Raw genomic sequence first — 19,066 nt, forward strand, 5'->3', positions numbered from 1 at the left:
ATAAATATTCTAAGCAACTAAGTTTTGAGATGGTTTTTTGGCAGTAATAGATGTGGATCACAAGGTCAGGAGTTTGAATCCAGCCTGGTCAACATACTGAAACCCCGTCTCTACTAAAATACAAAAAATTAGCTGAGTGTAGTGGTGGGCGCCTGTAATCCCAGCTACTTGGCAGGCTGAGGCAGGAGAATCGCTTGAACCTGGGACGGGGAGATTGCAGTGAGCCAAGATTGCACCACTGCACTCCAGCCTGGGTGACACTGCGAGACTCCGTCTCAAAAAAATAAATAAATAAATAAAAAATCATTCATCAGCAAATTGTAATGATTTTAGATTTTTTGTTATAATTTTTATAACTCTAATTTTTTTTCTGGTTGTGATCTAGGGATAAGAACAGCACACTCAATGCGACATATGCTTCCTTCAAAATCTAATAAGACATACCAAGCAATGTGCCTCTTTCATAGTAGTAATGCATGCAAAATGAAACAATTTGATTTTACTTTAGAGGGCATATATTGACATGTCTCATTCAGATCACTGGAGCCCTAGAAACTTCACAAAGGTAGATGGCCCAGTTTTTTTTTAAAGGGGGCCCTCTAGCATGCTTGTGTCTTCTCAGGTTATCTAGGGTACTTGCTGAATTCTTCAAGCAGTGTGATATAATCAATGTAATAAAAACTTGATTTCCCATGGGACAGTTAGACAAACAAGGTCACTGTGTACTAAATCATGATATAAAGCCATGATTGAAATAACCTTCAGAAGGCAATCCTAAACAAAAAGAATAAAGCTAGAAGCATCATGTTACCTGACTTCAAACCATACCACAGGGCTGCAGTAGCCAAAATAGCATGGTACTGACAAAAACAGACACATAGACCAATGGAACAGAATACAGAATGCAGAAGTAAGACCACATGTCTGCAACTCTCTGATCTTCGACAAACCTTACAAAAAAAACAAGCAATGGGGAAAGGATTTTCTATTCAATAAATGATGCTGGGATTACTGGCAAGCCATATGCAGAAGACTGAAACCAGACCTCTTCCTTACACTATATACAAAAATTAACTCAAGATGGACTAAAGACTTAAATGAAAAACCCAAAACTATAAAAACCCTGGAAGACAACTGATGCAATACCATTCTGGGCATAGGACTGGGCAAAGATTTCATGATGAATACACCAAAAGCAACTGCAACAAAAGTAAAAACTGACAAATGGGATCAAATTAAACTAAAGAGCTTCTGCACAGCAAAGGAAACTGTCAACAGACTGAGCAGACAACCTAGAGAATTGGAGAAAACATTTGCAAACTATGCATCTGACAAAGGTCTAATATCCAGCACCTATAAGGAACTTAGATAAATTTATAAGAAGCAAACAACCCCATTAAAAAGCGGCCAAAGGACATGAACAGACTCTTTTCAAAAGAAGACATACATTTGGTCAACAATCATATAAAAAAAGCTCAATATCACAGATCATTAGAGAAATGCAAATCAAAGCCACAGTGAGATAGATGCAATTTCACACCAGTCAGAATGGGTATTATTAAAAAGTCAAAAAATAACAGGTGCTGATGAGGTTGTGGAGAAACAGGAACGCTTCTACACTGTTGGTGGGAACGTAAATTAGTCAAGTATTTCGGAAGACAGTGCAGTGTTTCCTCAATGGCCTAAAAACAGAAATACCATTCGACCCAGCAATTCCATTACTGGGCGTATCACCAAAGGAATAGAAATAATTCTATTATAAAGACACATGCATGCATATGTTCACTGCAGCCCTATTCACAATAGCAAAGACATGGACTCAACCTAAATGCCCATTAATAGTAGACTAGATAAGAAAATGTGGTACATATACACCATGAAATACTAAGTGGCCATAAAAAAAGAATGAGATCATGTCTTTTGCAGGAACAGGGATGAAGCTGGAGGCCATTATCCTTAGCAAACTAATGAAGGAACAGAAAAATCAAATACTGCATGTTCTCACTTATAAATGGGAGCTAAATGATGAGAACCCATGGACACATAGAGCGGAACGACATACACTGGAACCATTCAGAGGGTGGAGAGTGGGAGAAGGGAGAGGATCATTTTATATTTGTTGTTTATTTATTATTTATTTATTAAAACAACTGATGAGTACTAGTCTTAATACCTGGGTGACAAAATAATCCATAGAACAAGCCCCCATGATACAAGTTTACCTATATAACAAACCTGTACATGTACTTCTGAACTTAAAATAAAAGTTAAAATAAAATAATAAAAATATTTATAACACTTGCACACACACACACACACACAGAAATAGCCTTGAGAAAATATAGTGAGGGCATTTTGCTATCCTTGCAAGGTAAAAGAAATTTATTTTTATTTTTACTTTTTTATTTTTTACTAACTAGATGTAAACCTTCATTTCACAACTGTGTCATATTCACTTTCTGAAAAGACATGGACCGGGGGACACAGCTGAAAACACTGGGAGGCCAGATGCTGACGTCTTGCAGGTGGAAGCATAGCCGTGATCACTCTAGGGCCGATGTCTGCTGGGCTCTCAGGCGGCACAAGCCAGAGGCACCAGTACTGTGCAATCCCAGTTTTACTTAGAGCCACCTCTTTTTTGTGGGGTGGGGGGGCATTAGTCCTCATTTCATGCCAGATTTTCAGTAGAGGCTCCCTGTTCTTCCAAATCAGTTCAGGACTGTAAGTAACATGCCATATTCCAAAGACAGCTCCCCCAAGATGTGCTGCATAATCAAAAAATTTCCATCCCAGGATCATTCCTGCTGTATCCATGGCATTAATGGCTTTTAGGGCATTTCCTGCTGTGAATGTGAGCATTGGAAGAAAATAATGGCAAGCCTCCCTTCTGGGATCTTAGTGTGGACGGCTGTGAGGATCATCACGGTGGCGCGAGATGCATCATGTCATGGTCCATATCTTCGTGTGGCCAACTTTACACACATAATTGACAAAATTGGAAATAACACCTGCAGATAGGTACACTGCCATGAACTGCTCTTGACCCAGAATGTTCACTATACTGGAGGAGAAGCTCCACAAAACATACACATTTGCTGCCATGTGAAATAAGGAGAAATGATTGAATGTTGACAGCAACATTGGAGAACAACGGACCTTTGAGGCTGGATTAGATGTGAAATATCTGATCACTGTCCACTGCAGAGAAGGTACTCTCTAAAAACAGAAAATAAGGACATTTGCAGCTATGATACCTGAGTCCGCTGGCCATTACTTAGGTTATTCCACCACTTGTTAATCTCTTTTCGGAAGTCTCCTTTTTGTGGTCTTATGCTATCCAGCCAATCAGCTTTTATGCCATCAAAATAACTCTGGACCCTGGATTTCAGTAATTCATATTGCTAAATAGCAGCTGATCCAAATGCACAGCCTGTAAACCCAACAGTAAAAAAATAAAGGTTTTAGGAGAGTCCTTATAGGATAGGGAGAAAGATAAAAGACATGTTTCTTCCACCAGAGGAATCACAGCACTTCTTTTGTATGCTTCACCACTTGTCCCGTGTCTGATTTTTGAGGTTCAACCTTACTGGGTTCTTTTCTGAATCCACATTTTTCCTGAATTAATTAGCTAAAGCTGCGTCTGAGCAGCTGCGGCTGGGCTAGGGCCTCAGTGAGCTCCTCACAGCTGCTGCTGCCGCCCACCAGTGGAGCCCACACTGGGCCACAGCCCCAGCCTTTCTGCGCCCAGCCTCGCCACTCCATTTTCCCGCTGAAAGAAAATTTTAGGCCGGGCACGGTGGCTCATGCTTGTAATCCTAGCACCTTGAGAGGCCAAGGTGGGTAGAATACCTGAGGTCGGGAGTTTGAGACCAGCCTGACCAACATGGGGAAACCCCATATCTACTAAAAATACAAAATTAGCAGGGCATGGTGGTGCATGCCTGCAATCTCAGCTACTCGGGAGGCTGAGGCAGGAGAATCATTTGAACCTGGGAGGCGGGGGTTGCAGTGAGCCGAGATGGTGCCACTGCACTCTAGCCTGGGCAACAAGAGCAAAACTCCATTTCAAAGAACAAAAAAAAAGAAAGAAAGAAAATTTTAGCGCCTTCATCTGATATCCCAGGGATTGTATTTGTGTGTGTGTGTGTATTGTTTTTATATTGTTTTGTATTGCCTTCTGTTTCCAGAAGGCAAAAAGATTTCTGGAAACACTGATATCAGTGGAGCCACCGCCTAAGTAAGCTTACAATAATTTATCATTCTCCAAAATTCATCCATCTTCTGTACATAGATCATATTAATTTGCTGTTACTGACATAGCAAAATGTCAGTCCACGGACTGGTGGCTTAAACCATATGAATTTATTTTCTCAAAGTTCTGGTGGCTGGAAGTCCAAGATCAAGGCATCAGCAGGTTTGGGTCCTCTGAGTCCTTTCTCCTTGGCTTGCAGTTGGCCACCTTCTTCCCATGCCCTCACATGGTCTTTCCTCTGTGTATGGACATTTCTGGTGTCCCTTTGTGTGTCCAAATTCCCCCTTTTTACAAAGACCCTACTCGGATTGGATTAGGGCCCATTTTGATGGCCTCATTTTAACTTAATCCCCTCTTTAAGGGCCCTGTCTCCCAAAACAGTCCTATTCTAAGGCACTAGGGGGTTAGGGGCTCAATGTATAAATTTGAAGGGGACACAATACCACAGTGTAACCCATAATAGAGGTCAGACAGGTAAGATACGTGTAGTTGTGATGGAAACCAACTCTGGATCCTTCAAGTCTTTGATCCTGCACTAATTGCAGCAGTCATTCCAAGGGTGTGGTATTGCTGTGCTTTTCTGTTTTGGTGGATTTCTGCTTGACTTTTCCTACTTAATAGTTCCAACTCCATGAGTTAGGAAACTAATATGGTAACGCTGCTAGATGCATTCTATATTTCTATCAATTATGCTTTTAGAAATGGGGCATATAGAGTGATTATGTGTGGGAGAAAGGGAGACAGACAGAAGGAAGGAAGAGAGATTTTAGCATTTAATTACATTTAAATGTAACTGTAATTTTAATTAAATTTTTTGAGTTTAAATTTTTTTCAAATTAAAGTTTAATGTTTTCATTTTTTAATTTTAAAATTTAATTCTTATTTTGGAGTGAATGGTTTTATATCATTTGTTGATCTCTCTCAACATTGGGGCAATCAATACTTATATTTGTGTTAAGTAACATTTGTAATTTATATAACATTATATTTTTCATCTTAAAAATAATTATGGTCAAAGACTTTGTAAAATAGTTTTTTTAAAACAATTTTGTGGCTGGGCATGGTGGCTCACGCCTGTAATCCCAGCACTTTGGGAGGCTGAGGCGGGTGGGTCACGAGGTCAGGAGATTGAGACCATCCTGGCTAACACGGTGAAACCCCATCTCTACTAAAAATACAAAAAATTAGCCAGGCGTGGTGGGGGGTGCCTGTAGTCCCAGCTACTCGGGAAGCTGAGGCAGGAGAATGACATGAACTCGGGAAGCGGAGCTTGCAGTGCACGGAGATTGCGCCACTGCACTCCAGCCTGGGCAACAGAGCGAGACTCCGTCTGAAAAAAAAAAAAGAAAAAAATTGTTTTGGAGTTATCAAAAAGATTCACATTTTTTAAAATCCGAAAATTATAGGAAAGAACCAGGTTCAGTAAACCCATTTTCAACAAGTAATAAAAACAAAAAGGAGACACCAATGCTGTTAGGATTTTGAGATGCACCATGAAGACATAAGGTTTAGAGTGGCTTCGTCTTTATTAAAGTCAGAATTTGCATCTAAGAAAAGTTTCACATGATTAAATCAAGAGCTGCAATACACTCAGGCTTTTCATGAAATTGACATCATTATTACAAATAGTGCTCATCTGAGGCAACTGTGACATTATTGCAATGAGAAACATCTGTCCCCTTTCCTCTCAGGTCCCCGTGGTGGCTTAGGTTCATGATTACAGCCACCTTTAGGACTAAAAACACAAAAGCCTTACTCTACATCTGCCCCTTTGACTTTAACATAGTTCTCAAAAAGAAGTGCAATAAACTTTTATTATTTCTTGATTAGATGGAGTTACAATTGCCAAAATAAAAATCCAAGGTCCAATTTTGGTTTTAAAACTAGAAAAGGAAAAAATGTTATTATCAATAATGACTTTGGGAAGAATTCTTTAAAACACAGTGAGGGTGAGTTCTTTTGGAAACAACTGTATTCTATGTTTATACATATTTATATTTAAAGGTGTCCTCATTGGGGGCGGGGGGGTGCTGATGCCACCAGTTCCTTTGAAGCCTTTTCTCCCCCACTGCCAATGCCGGAGGGGAATGAGTCTTCAATGGCGGCTCAATCTAGCTCTTGCGTTTAGGCTTGGATCTCATTCCAATTTAGGCTTTTCTTTCTCTTCTTCCATACCTAGAAATACAGCAAAGTGTTTTATTTGAGCATCAGATTAAACTACGAGCAGTTTGTTTAATCTGGTTTGCTAACACTACTCACACATCCACTCATCTGCCCTCACTTCTCCCATTCACTCTCCTGACACACCCCCCTTTCCCTCCTAGCTAGGAAGGAAAGCCATGAACAACTTTCTCCAGAAACATCCTCTGTGACCTCTCTTCCCCACCCTTTCCACAGAATCAGGACATAGCATCTCTGGGACACACCCAGTTCCTATGGCCTCTGGGAGACAAGCCTGCAAGTTGATTCATGACTTGCTGAGTTTGCATGGAAACCCCAGCTAGACTGCTTTTTAAACTAGCTTCTGGCAACAAGAGGTGTGCAACTCATGAGTTTCAAACAGATGTCATTTATTTTTACTTTAGTCCTGTCCCTTCCCAAGGCAAGGACTTTGGATTTTAAAAAGCCATGGTTTTTTTTTTTTTCTTCTTCTTCTTATTTTTTTAAAGGTCCTAGAGAGTTTATTAGACAGAAGAACTGTTTATTTCCATACTCATGAATCTTAAACTGCAGTTCTCTCTCTATTCAACCTGGTAGAATCATGTTTTTCTTCCTGAAGGACTTGTACGTACTAGACCAGTAAGACCCTTTGCCTATCGTCTGTAAAGAATACTCAATGATATTTCATGTTCCTGAAGATGAAAATGTTCATCATTTTTAGGAATTACAGTTAAATCTGGCAAGTGCTTCTTGCTTTCTTCTTTTTCTTGAACCTAAACATTTTTTGAATCTTACCAAATTCTCAGTTTCTTTGTTTCAATAGCAAAAATGAAACAAAATAACTTAAAATACCACTTTGCAGGTTTTGTTAGTATTCTTTCATAAATTGCAAGCTTTCAGAGGGTAGGGCCCTTCTCTGTTTTGTTCCTGATTATGTCCCTAGCACCTAACATCGGGTGTGTGTCTCATTGCAGGAGCTCAATTAATCTTTGTTGAATAAAATTAATAAGCAGTGAACACAGAGAAGACTTCAGAAGCCTAGACTAGTGGAAAGCAGTAGAACAAAATATGGGACTCCACAATATGAAAATTATGAAATTTAACCCCAGAGGGTCATAATGTTAGGGCTTACAATAGGAAGGACTTCCCCACCACATAACCCCCAGCTCCTGGTATATGTTTTGTGCTGCCAGAGTAGCGGTGGTGGAATGTGGGTAACGTGCTCTGAACGAATGTCCCCAGATGGTCTTTTATGTTTGATTTTCATGGCTAAGGAACTGGCAGAGATCTGGAGAACTTTTTCCAAAGTCCTTCTCAGAAATCCTATGAAGGAAAACTTAAAGTTGAGGAGTAAGGACGTCTGACGGGAGGAGGAACAGGGTTGAAAGCAAGAAGGTACAACACGCCTTCGTTGTTGGGTAACCACGGAAAAAAGAAAATAGCACAGATTCAGCTCAAACAGCACATGTGTCTTGAACCTCAGCTCTGTCCATATTCCCTCTCCTGTAGAGAGGCTATCAGGGGCTAGGAGCAGTTTGCTTCTCTTTTTAAAGTCTGTTTTTTCCAAAGCGTTCTGCTGCAGATGGGTTGACTTGGCAGCAGTGCTAGAATCTTCAAAAGTGCGGGTGGAGAGCAGGGGTTATTCACTGACCTAGAGAGGGAAAATGGCTTCCCACCTACTTTAGTTTGGCAGCTGTGAGGTAGCGAGAAAAAATTAGACAGCTGTAAAAAATGTCTGCAAGAACCAGAGATAAAATTTCCACGCAAAGGGCAGGAAGAAACCTATTACAAAGCAGAGGCAGGATACACTTTTGGGACCAGAGGAGACAAGACTGCAGGGCGCTGAAGGAGTCAAGTCACATGCCCTTCCTGCAGCCCATGGGGAGGGCTCCACCAGGGGGCAGTGCTGGGACATTGCTAGGCCTGGGTGGGCCTGGGCGGAAATGACCTGCACCGGAAGCGGGAGGCGAAGAGCTGCGGGTTTCTGCACACATAGACCTCTCCTGTCTCCCCGCTAGCCTACTTTCTCTACTCACACCAAACTTTTGCTTTTGAAAAGACTCATTTCTGGTCTTACAAAATGTAGCTTTAATAAGACTGGTCAGATATACCAAAATTGGAATAAAATCTTAGCTTAAGTACAGAAATATTTCAGCTGTGAATTGTGTCTGCACCCCCCGCCTCCCCAAACTGCTACATTGAAGGACTTAACCCTCAGAACCTCAGATTGGGAGAAAATGCCAAGGGTGTGGCTGGAGAGCCATGTGCTAATGAAATTAGGTACGTGACTCACAGATCCAATCAACCTCCACAGCAGATGCCAGAAATAGAGAGGTGGTTATGTGAAAAAGATTCTAGGAGTGCCCTCTTGTCTGACTGCTTGGACCCCCATGACTTGCATGGGAGGCCAATACGGTTTTTGAGAATTTTATACCAGCAGAAACATTGACAGCGTGTACTGAAAGGGGCAGAGACAGGATGAAATGAACAATCAATGGCTTCAAAGATAGTTCAGCGACTGGTTCCTCCTTGGTTGCAGAGGGTGGAACTATTGCCCAGGGCTGTGGGGGTGGGGCTCCTGTGACCCTGCGCCTAGAAGGCAGGGCTATGTATTCCCTCCCCTGTGAGCCCTGAGGACAGAGCATCTAGCCAAAGAGGATTATTTTCAAGCCTTAAAATGGAATGGAATTTCCCCCAAGCTAGCTTCAGACTTGCTTGGGAACCATGATTCTTTCTTTTTCCCCTGCAACTTCTCCCTTACAGAATGGGAATGTATATTCTATGCCTGTCCCACCATTCTGTTTTGGAAGCAGATAACTTTTTGTCTGGTTTCCCAGGTTCACACACAGCTAGAGAACAATTTTGCTTCAGGGTGACTCATACCCTGAGTCTCATGCATACCCAATTTTATGATATTTAAGATGAGATTTTGGACTTGAGAGTTGTTGTTTGAAAGACGTTTGGGGTTGTTGGGATGGAATATTTTCATGGGGTGAAGGACATGTATTCTGGTGGGGGGGAGTGAAGTATTATGAACTGAACTGTGTCCCCCGCTCCCAAATTCATACGTTGAAATCCTAACCCCCAGGATCTCAGAATATGACTTTACTTGGAGATAGGGTATTTACAAATGAGGTCATCAGGGTGGGCCCTAATCAAATACAACTGATATCCTTATACAAAGGGGAAACTTGGAGACTGGACTGAACATCAGTTAGAAGGCACTGGCTCTGCCATCACCTATTCTGGAGGATCACTTAAGATTTTGGGGCCTCAGTTACCTTTGGTGAAAGGAAAAGCTCGGTTTCAATGATTTCCAATCTCTCAGCTGTAAGATTCTGCAATAATGTGAATTTTATCTTGAAGTTGTCGCTAACATAAGTTACCCAAGTAGACGGAGTTGAGCTATTAAAAACCATTATGGAAAAAGGAGGGTGGCTCCAATGCAATCTTTCTTCTTCTTGGGGGATTGTATGGTAACTGATGTGAAATAATCAGGATTGTAGTACTGTACTCCCATGTCCTCAATTCATCCTAACACACTTCTTTTGGTGAGTAGTTTTCGACTGAACAGCTAACAGAACCAGCAGCTAATGTGACTGAGTAAAGTGGCCAGGTGAGAACGAGGGAAAGTTACTCATCTAAAGCAGATAACTGATACTCAATTCTTTTTTCTTTTCTTTTGTTTTTGAGACATAGTTTCACTCTGTGGCTCAGGAGGATGGAGTGTGGTGGCATGATCTCGGCACACTGCAACCTCTGCCTCCAGGTTGAAGCGGTTCTTGTGCCTTAGCCTCCCAAGTAGCTGAGATTACAGGCGTGAATGCCGGCTCATTTTTATAGTTTTAGTAGAGATGGAGTTTCGCAAGGTTGGCCAGACTGGTCTTGAACTTCTGGCCTCAAGTGATCCGCCCACCTTAGCCTCCCAAAGTTCTGGGATTACAGGTGTGAGTCACGTGCCCAGCCAAGGGATAACTGATGCTCTATTCTAAACCATTGTCACCAGAAGAGAACAGTGGTCTCTGTGTTTCCAGATCTTAAAATATTTCCTAAGAAGGTGAAAATCTGGCCTTTATGTCAAATCTCCCAATTTTTTTTTTTTTTTGAGACGGAGTCTTGCTCTGTTGCCAGGCTGGGGTGCGGTGGTGCGATCTCAGCTCACTGCAACCTCTGCCACCTGGGTTCAAGCAATTCTCCTGCCTCACTGAGTAGCTGGGACTACAGGCACACGCCACCCGGCTAATTTTTGTATTTTTAGTAGAGATGGGATTTCACCATGTTGGCCAGGATGGTCTTGATCTCTTGACCTCATGATCCTCTGCCACGGTCTCCCAAAGTGCCGGGATTACAGACGTGAGCCACAGCGCCCAGCCGAAATCACCCAATTTTAAAATACTGATTCAAAAAAAAAATTCCACCATGTACGACTAAAAGAAGTTGTTAGGTAGGAGTTGGGGAAGGCCATCAGTTTGTGACCCCTCTTGTAAATGAGGATGATACTTACTTGGCACAAAACATCTGTCTCTGTGGAACTAACTAGATGGTCCTAGGTACATAAAGTTAATTTTCATATCTAAAATGAATTTTTAAAAAGTTAGTCAATCTTATGTTACTTAAGAGAATGGCATAAATCAAACAAATCATTTAAAAAAAACTTTAATTTCATTATTCATTTTAACTCTTCATTCAAAACTGCTAAAAGCAGTATTCTATTAATGTAGAGTGGATATTTCTCTCTACTGGTTTTCAGGTCATCCTCTCATAGAAGTAGCAGAACTGTGGCCAAATGACTGTCAAATCAATCAATTCAAGTGTAAACAGGTACTTAAATACTTCCTGAATAACATATATTGGACACATTCATTTAAGTTTAAATACAGCCTTTCTCCCAAGAAGCTGAGAAAGGTTTATACTTTGTTCTCAAAATATTTTTGTCAAGTAACTAAATACTTCTGTATATTAATGGAGAAAGATAGCTATTTCCATTGAACAGGTGGAACATTATTAAAAGATTAGTTACTGGTTCCCAAGCTGTGGCCTGAACAGAATTAAAATGTTGATACTTTTCTAATAGAACATTGATTAAAATCAAAAGCTGCTGAGAAAAGAAACCCTCAAATTCCCCTGGACCATTTAACATTGGCTAATACCCTGACATGTACAATCTTAAAGGATCCACACACACAAAAGTCCAATTCAGTAACCACACACAGTAACCATGCACTCACTGTGCTTTATTTGTCTGATTCGATTGAGCTCCTGGCAGGGTGTCTGGCACAAAGCAGGGTTCTCAATGTCTGTGTCACACAGTCCATTTACTGGGGATGTCTAGAATGCTGTGATTGTGTCAGAGGAAAGAGCCAGGGCTTCCTAAAATCTCCAAACCATCTTGCCTTTGGATGTATTTTCATGCAGGACTCAATCACTACATGTCTGTGCTGGCGCTTTTTCCACCTTTCAATTTTTATGTTATTTTACATACACTTTGGACAGGTTTTGCACAGCTTGGATAAGATTACGTGCCTTGCCAAGATGGAGGCTCTGCCATAAATGGAAACAAATGAGAAATCAAATCACAGATTAAAAGAGTTTTTTGCAGCCACGAAATATTATCTTTTACTGCTTGTAGCTCTTTGCCATTTTCAGACCTTCCATATGACTGCCACTGGTGAGTCAAGGTGGCTGGAGCATCGCACACTGCTTAGATAGAGCTCTAGCAGAATGGCAGTGAGACCTTTCCCAGGTGACTGCACCCACATAGAAAATGGAGATCTGGGTGACTTTAAAGGAGACTGGTTACATTTAATAATGTATCTATTTAATTTGGGGTCCCTTCAGCTAACTAAGGCAGTATTGTGTTGTTAATGAGGACAAATTTCCCTAATGTGTGTTTTTTGTTAACACTACATTTTTCCCTATAAAATTTTATAGACATGCCTCTTTCCTCTTTAGATTTGGATGTTTTACTAGCTAATAAGACCAAGTGACTAGTAAACCTTTCGGGTAACTGTCAGAAGCTCTTAAATTCATATTGTAGTTATAAAAATGGAGCTCTTTACAGGAGATCCTGTGTGAAGGCTAAAAGAAGAGGCTACAGTGGAATTTTCCCTCAGTCTCTGCATAGACTCTTGTCGGCAGTAATTCTCTTGCTTTATGTTCCCTCAGACCATACTTACTTCTCTGTGTATCCCAGATATAGTTGTTCAGAACTTCTCCCAGCAGGTACAGGAAGTTCATTAAGATGGTTGTAGACCCAAAGAAGATGATTCTGGCTCCTGGGCCAATGTGTTCCAGGAAAGGGTACACCCACATGCCAGTTACATGATGCACCCAGCACACCCTGCAAAGGAATCGGAAAGAGACAAGGACAGGAGTCACTCTTATGGCAGGCATCAAAGCTGCTATGATGCAAATATATACTCCCTCACTCTCATCATGCTTCAGCATTTGCCAGTCTCAAGTTTGCTTCCGATACTCAGCAGCTACCGGAAATTTGGTTGTTGTTTTATTTTACTTTTTATTCTTCAGTAATTGTAGACTCACAGAAGAAGCACAAAACACTCACCTTCCCCTCATGTTAACATCTTGTATAATCCTGGGACAATTAACCAAATTTAAAAAATTAACATTGATATGACAGTACTAAATTATAGGCTTTATTCAGAATTTCCCAGTGTTCCTGTGAATGTCCTTTCTCTGTTTCAGGATCCAATCCAGGACCCCATGTGGTCTTCAGTCTTCACATCTCAGTCTCATACTCCAGCAGTTCCTCAGTCTCTCCTTGTCTTTGATGACATTTGAAAGGCATTTGAAATTGTTGACTTTGTTAACACTGTTCAACAATCTTTTAAATCTCTTCTTTACAGAATGAGACAATATGGCATTGGGCAACCACAAGAGAATAAGACCTAGGTGAGTATGTGCCAGATACCTTGCCATATGGCCTTCCAACTAGACACCAACACTCATGCCATATGGTGGCACAACCATGCATACCCTAGCAGGTACCAGCTTCCCACTCCTCTGATCTTCAGATGTTACACTGATTTCATTTTTTTCCCATTTTACTTACTTAATCATTCTCTTTGTGTTCCAGAAATATTTTTGACTCAGTGGGAATAGTAACATCATGAATTGCCACCGCTTTCAAAAGTTTAGTTAGAATATCGGCTCCATTGGCTTGGATCCTGACATGACTGCTTACAGCTGTTTCCCAAACATTCTTGAGTTCATTCCTTTGTAAACTGTTGGCAATTGTGAAGACTAAATAAAATACAGATAACTCGATTGCATTGGGAATAAAGATGACTTTTCATACTCATATGTTGTGAGGTCATTTTCCTTATCCATGGCTTCACTCTAAGTAGCTGATCTACACATAAACATTACTGGCAGTGCGCAGTGGCTCATGCCTGTAATCTCAGCACTTTAGGAGGTTGAGGAGCGTGGATCACCTGAGGTCAGGAGTTCAAGACCAGCCTGGCCAATGTGGCGAAATCCTGTCTCTACTAAATATACAAAAATTAGCTGGGCATGGTGGTACGTGCCTGTAATCCCAGCTACTCGGGAGGCTGAGGCACAAGCATCGCTTGACCCTGGGAGGCAGAGGTTGCAGTGAGCTGAGATCATGCCACTGCACTCCAGCCTAGGTGACAAAGTGAGACTTGGTCTCAAAAATAATAATAATAATAAACATTACCTACACATGTACCTCATTTTTGGCAGGAAGCCTAGGTATCTATACCTGAGAACCTGCATTATCAATGAGGGTGATAACCCCACCTTCTCTTGCAAGTGAAAATTCATTCTGGGGTTGGTGGTAAAACAATTTTACACTATTTATGTAGAAAGCACAGATACACACACAGACACATACATATACACACACAGATGTACATACATGCATAGAGAAACACATCAATAGGTGAACAAATAATTAAATGTGGCATATCCATGCAATGGAATATTACTGAGCCATAAAGAGAAGTAAAATGTTGATACATGCTACAACATGGATGGACCTTGAAAACATTATGCTAAGCAAAATAAGCCAGACACAGGTCACATATTGTATGTGATTCCACTTATATGAGGTACCTAGAATAGGCAATTTCATGGAGACAGAAAGCATAGTATCTATCAGTTACCAGGGGCTCCGGGGAGGGGGGAATAGGCTATTGTTTAATGGGAACAGAGTTTATGTGGGGGATGATGAGAAAATTTTGGGTATAGATACTGGTGATAGTTACACAATGTTGTAAATACACTTAAGGACATTAAATAGTATACTTGCAAATAGCTAAAATGATAAATATTATGTTATGTAAATTTTAGCACAATAAAAAACGTTCCTGTGGTGGAAATTAGGACAAAAAATATGTCTACAAAGGTTCCTTGGTAGATGGAAGCAGTAATGAAAGAAAGATTGAGGAACAATCTTACAGCAAAGAGGCATTCTCTAGGTCTGTCCAGGTCAGCCTGAATCACTGTCAAAATGAAAATATTTGCATCAAAGAAAGAGGCCATATTAGTCCAAAGATTTTGTTAGAAAAGCTGAAGCAGTTGTGAGAATCAGCAGAAATTAAATGGTTAGAACTACCCTGTGGGATTCTCAGATGTCATATTGTTTGTCCATAAATGAGAAGCAGTTTCATCATTCTGACATTGTCTTAAATAATGTAAGGAAGGTGCTGTGTACCCATCAAGTGGTTTATTAATTTCCATGGAAAAAATATGCAATATTCCCCCAATTTAATACCATTTAGCTGTAATTGATGTTGCAAATCAACTTACAAAATTTTAATCAGTCTGTGCTACAGGGTGTTTGCGCTGGAGCAGCCGGATGGATCTGGATTAAATGTGAGTCAGGCCATGCCCCTGTTCCACTCAAAACTTGCTTCCTCTCCTACTCAGAATAAAAGCCAGAGTCCCTAGATGGTTCTTCAAAGCCCTACCCAGTACTCTTCTGATTTAATCTCCTGCTATTCTCCCCATCATTCCCTGCCACTCCAGCCCATCGACTCCTTGGTGTTCCTCGAACACTCTAAGCTCTCTCTGTCTCCGAGCTTTTGTATTTTTCCCCTGCCTGGAACAATACTCCTCACCACCCCCACAGCACCCCCCTGGACTCCCTTGTGTCCTTCAGGTTTTCATTCAAATGTCTCCTTTCCAGTGATGTCTCCCCTGGCCACTGCATCTAAAAATTGCAACTTCTACCCTCAAAATGTCTGTTCTCTCTCCCTTTATTTTTTCTCCCAGCCATATAATATACTCTACTTATTTTTATTTATCTGTTTATTATCTGTTCAATGAGCAAAGGAATTTTGTCCAATTATGTTCATTGCTGTATTCTGTGGTTCTTGGAGCAGTATCTGGCAGAGTATGCACTCAATAACTATTTGTTGAATTAATAACCTAATGAAGGAATATAAACAACAACATCCATTTATTGAGCCATTACTATAGTGCAGACACTTCGCCAATAACTTACAAATTTTTTTAATCTCAAAAAAATCCCTAAAATCTTTATTTTTTTTGTCACTATATTTAATTTAAGTCAGGAGTAGGGAAACCTTTTCTGTAAGGAACCAGATAGTAAATATTCCCATATGGTCTCAATCACAACTACTCAACTCTGCCATTGTAGTGCAAAAGCAGCCATAGACAATATGTAAACAAGTGAGTGTGGATGTGTTTCAATAAAACTTTATTTATAGACACTGAAATTTGAATTTGATGTATTTTCACATCATGAAATATTCATCTTTTGATTTTTTCAACTATTTAAAAATGTAAAAACAATTCTTAGCTTTTGAGTCATAAAACAAACAAACAAAAATCCAGGTGGTGGGCTGGATTTGGCACATGGGCTGTCATCTGCTTACTACTCGTTTAAGTAGTTCTTTGTATTTCACAAAGCTCCTTCAGCACACTATGTCATCTAGTCTTCTCAGCAATTCTAGATATAGCATGGCATTCTCATTGTACTATTGTATGAATCAGAGCTTATGGGATATACATGAGACTATGTCAGAACTGCCAATGCAATGTGAAATTCTCAGGTTTGCAACCTACAAGGCAGAGAAGCAGACAGCTATTCTGAGTGTGGTGCTCATAAACATGATATGTAATCTCCTTTACTTTATACATCCACCCTATTAGGTATGATTATTCGCTTTAAACAGGTAAAGAAACTGAGATCAGACTAAAGAACTTATCATAAAACTGGCAAAGCTGGGAAAGAAGTGCACATCTGATTTCTTTTTTGCTGCATTGACTTGCTTCCCTAAATGAGGCATTCAATATTGTCTCCAAAATGGAATTGAGCGTTTCTTGTTTGGTTTGGTTTTCTTAACTCAGTAGGTCATCAAACAATCTCAGATAAAGAAATCCTGTTATTTGGGGTTTCACCTGGATCAGTGTGAATGACGCACCCACTTGTCTTAACAAGTTGTTCTTTCACCATTTGTTTCCTTGATTTTTATCAGGGCTCAATTCTCTGCACAAAGATGACTTATGGCCTTGCCCATCTATCTGGAGAGTTCCTAGTTCTTGGCTGACTTTTAATTTCTCTCCTTCTAAGGTCTTCTTGTCTTAGTGCTCAAATAACGTATGCTTATGGTCATGGTACCAATTTTAATTTTAGCCTAAGAAGTCAATAACCATGATATGTGTGCATGCATATATATGCACATATTAGTATAAGATTTTTTGACTGTCTATTTTATTAAATGTACCTCCAATTTCATTCACTTTAATGTACAATTTAAAAAATAACATTTATTCATGCCTCCTATCTCAGTGCTTTGCTATTCACAAATGATACAAAGTAAACAGGTTACATGAATGAATTAAATTACACATGTACCTTGAAACTGTGTACACCTATAATGCATCAATGAAAAAAAAGTAAATGAGGCAGAGCTAATTCCTGTCCTCATGAAGTACAATGTAATGAGAAATACAGATAATTAAGAATTACAAGTGTAGTCAGAATTAAGAAAGGGTAAATGTAGGGGTGCCAAGGGTACACAGGGATTAGTCCCCAACTTTTTTTAAACCTCCCACTTGCCTTTAGTCTTTCTTTCTCTTGTGTATTTAACTTCCTTTCAAACCGGTGTTTTTCATAGCTGATGAATGTGTTCAAATGCCTCTCATTAAAGCACAAACAAAAGTTCCCAAATATTTCACAAGTACTACTGAGGTCTCTCCTCTTCAAAGGCAAACTTCTCCAATAAGTGGTCCAGATTCACTGACGCCCTATCTGTACATTGTACTCACTTTCACCCACAGCAGTCTGGTGTCTCTTCTTGCTGTTCGACCTGGTCTTTGATATCAGCTTCTCCTGGTTTTCCTCCTACCACTTGGCTGTTCCTCTTCCCTTTGTCAGTGCACCCTTCACTACCCTACCACTAATTTTTGGATTTGCTTAAATCTTGGTTTCCAGACTGTTTTCTCTCATGCATTCTCAGTTGACGAGTTCATTCACGGCTATGGCATCATGTTCACTACCTATACACAGGTATTTTACAAACTGATATCCTAACCCAGATCTCTCCTCTATTCTAGGCAGTTTATCAAACTGTTCTTAAGACATCTCATTTTGCCCATCTTAAAGATACCTCAAACTCAATATATCTAAAGACAAAATCATGTTCATTCTCCCCAAACCTCCAGTATTTATTTCTGCAGACAGTACTATCATTCATTCAGTTTTGTAACTCAAACATCGCAAGTCATCCTTGATACTTCCCTCTCGTTCATAGAATTTAGTTAATCCATTATTATTATTATTATTTTACAATTTTATAACTTTATTTGATGTATTTGACGATCAGCAGTTAGTTCTTATCCACATTGACTGTTTGTAGATTTTTGAAAGTGGTAACAGGTACATAGGTAACAGAAGTATAGAACTTATCTGGTGAATCTTCATCCTCAGAACATTTTCTAGACAACCACACATGGCTACAGTATGGGACATTCCTTATTCCTTTGGCCCAGACAGTTTTGTTGGGCCTGGTATCAATGCACACATCTGGAGTTCCCATCTCCTTGGTGGCAAATTTCCAGATCTCTTTGAGTGCCCGAGGGGCAGACTTCTTGAAGCCCACTCCATAGACATGCTTGTGAATGTTGGTGGTGTATCATCAATGAGGTCACCACCTTGTTGATGGCAGAATGGCCCTTTTTGTCTCACCACCCTTCTTTGTGAGAGCCATTCTGCCAGGCCCAAATTGGAAAGGAAGAGCGTGAGTAATTGTCCAATCCATTATCTTGTCTTATCAAGGTTACCCCTTACATCTCTCTAATATGTTGATTTTTCCCATGTGCATCACCAGCATCTTAATTTGTGTTAGAAGCATTTCTGTTTGGAGGACTGTGATAGTTCCTAATTTGTCCCTACATCTCTTTTTTCCCCCTTCCATGTCATCCTCACTGCTGCCAGAGTGATCTTTCCAAACCAGAAGTATGAACACACCATATCCCTGCTTTCAACATGTCAAAGGCCTCCCACTGGTTTTTTTGTTAGAGACCCAAAGTTTCAACAAAGTCTAGAGTGCTCTTCATAGAGTGGCTTCTATCTGTCTCTTTGGCCCCATCTCATATCTTGCTCCTGTTCCTCTTTGCATTCCTGTCACACTGGCTTTCATT

General features: G+C 40.3%; 1 protein-coding gene and 1 pseudogene across 1 annotated transcript in view; both read right to left on the bottom strand.

Annotated features, from left to right (window-relative positions):
• Positions 1-2,364: 2,364 nt before the first annotated feature.
• On the bottom strand, positions 2,365-3,762 carry LOC108512376 (presenilins-associated rhomboid-like protein, mitochondrial; annotated as a pseudogene).
• Positions 3,763-5,762: 2,000 nt separating this feature from the next.
• The window catches only part of AIG1 (androgen induced 1), a 285,647-nt gene continuing 272,343 nt past the window's right edge, over positions 5,763-19,066 (bottom strand). The window contains 2 exon segments of the mRNA XM_017847604.1: positions 5,763-6,427; positions 12,589-12,752. Of these exon segments, the coding sequence (XP_017703093.1) occupies positions 6,390-6,427; positions 12,589-12,752 (202 nt within the window). The 3' untranslated portion in view covers positions 5,763-6,389.

Source organism: Rhinopithecus bieti, unplaced genomic scaffold, assembly GCF_001698545.2.
Source record: "Rhinopithecus bieti isolate Rb0 unplaced genomic scaffold, ASM169854v2 scaffold_29254, whole genome shotgun sequence".
Taxonomy (NCBI): domain Eukaryota; kingdom Metazoa; phylum Chordata; class Mammalia; order Primates; family Cercopithecidae; genus Rhinopithecus; species Rhinopithecus bieti.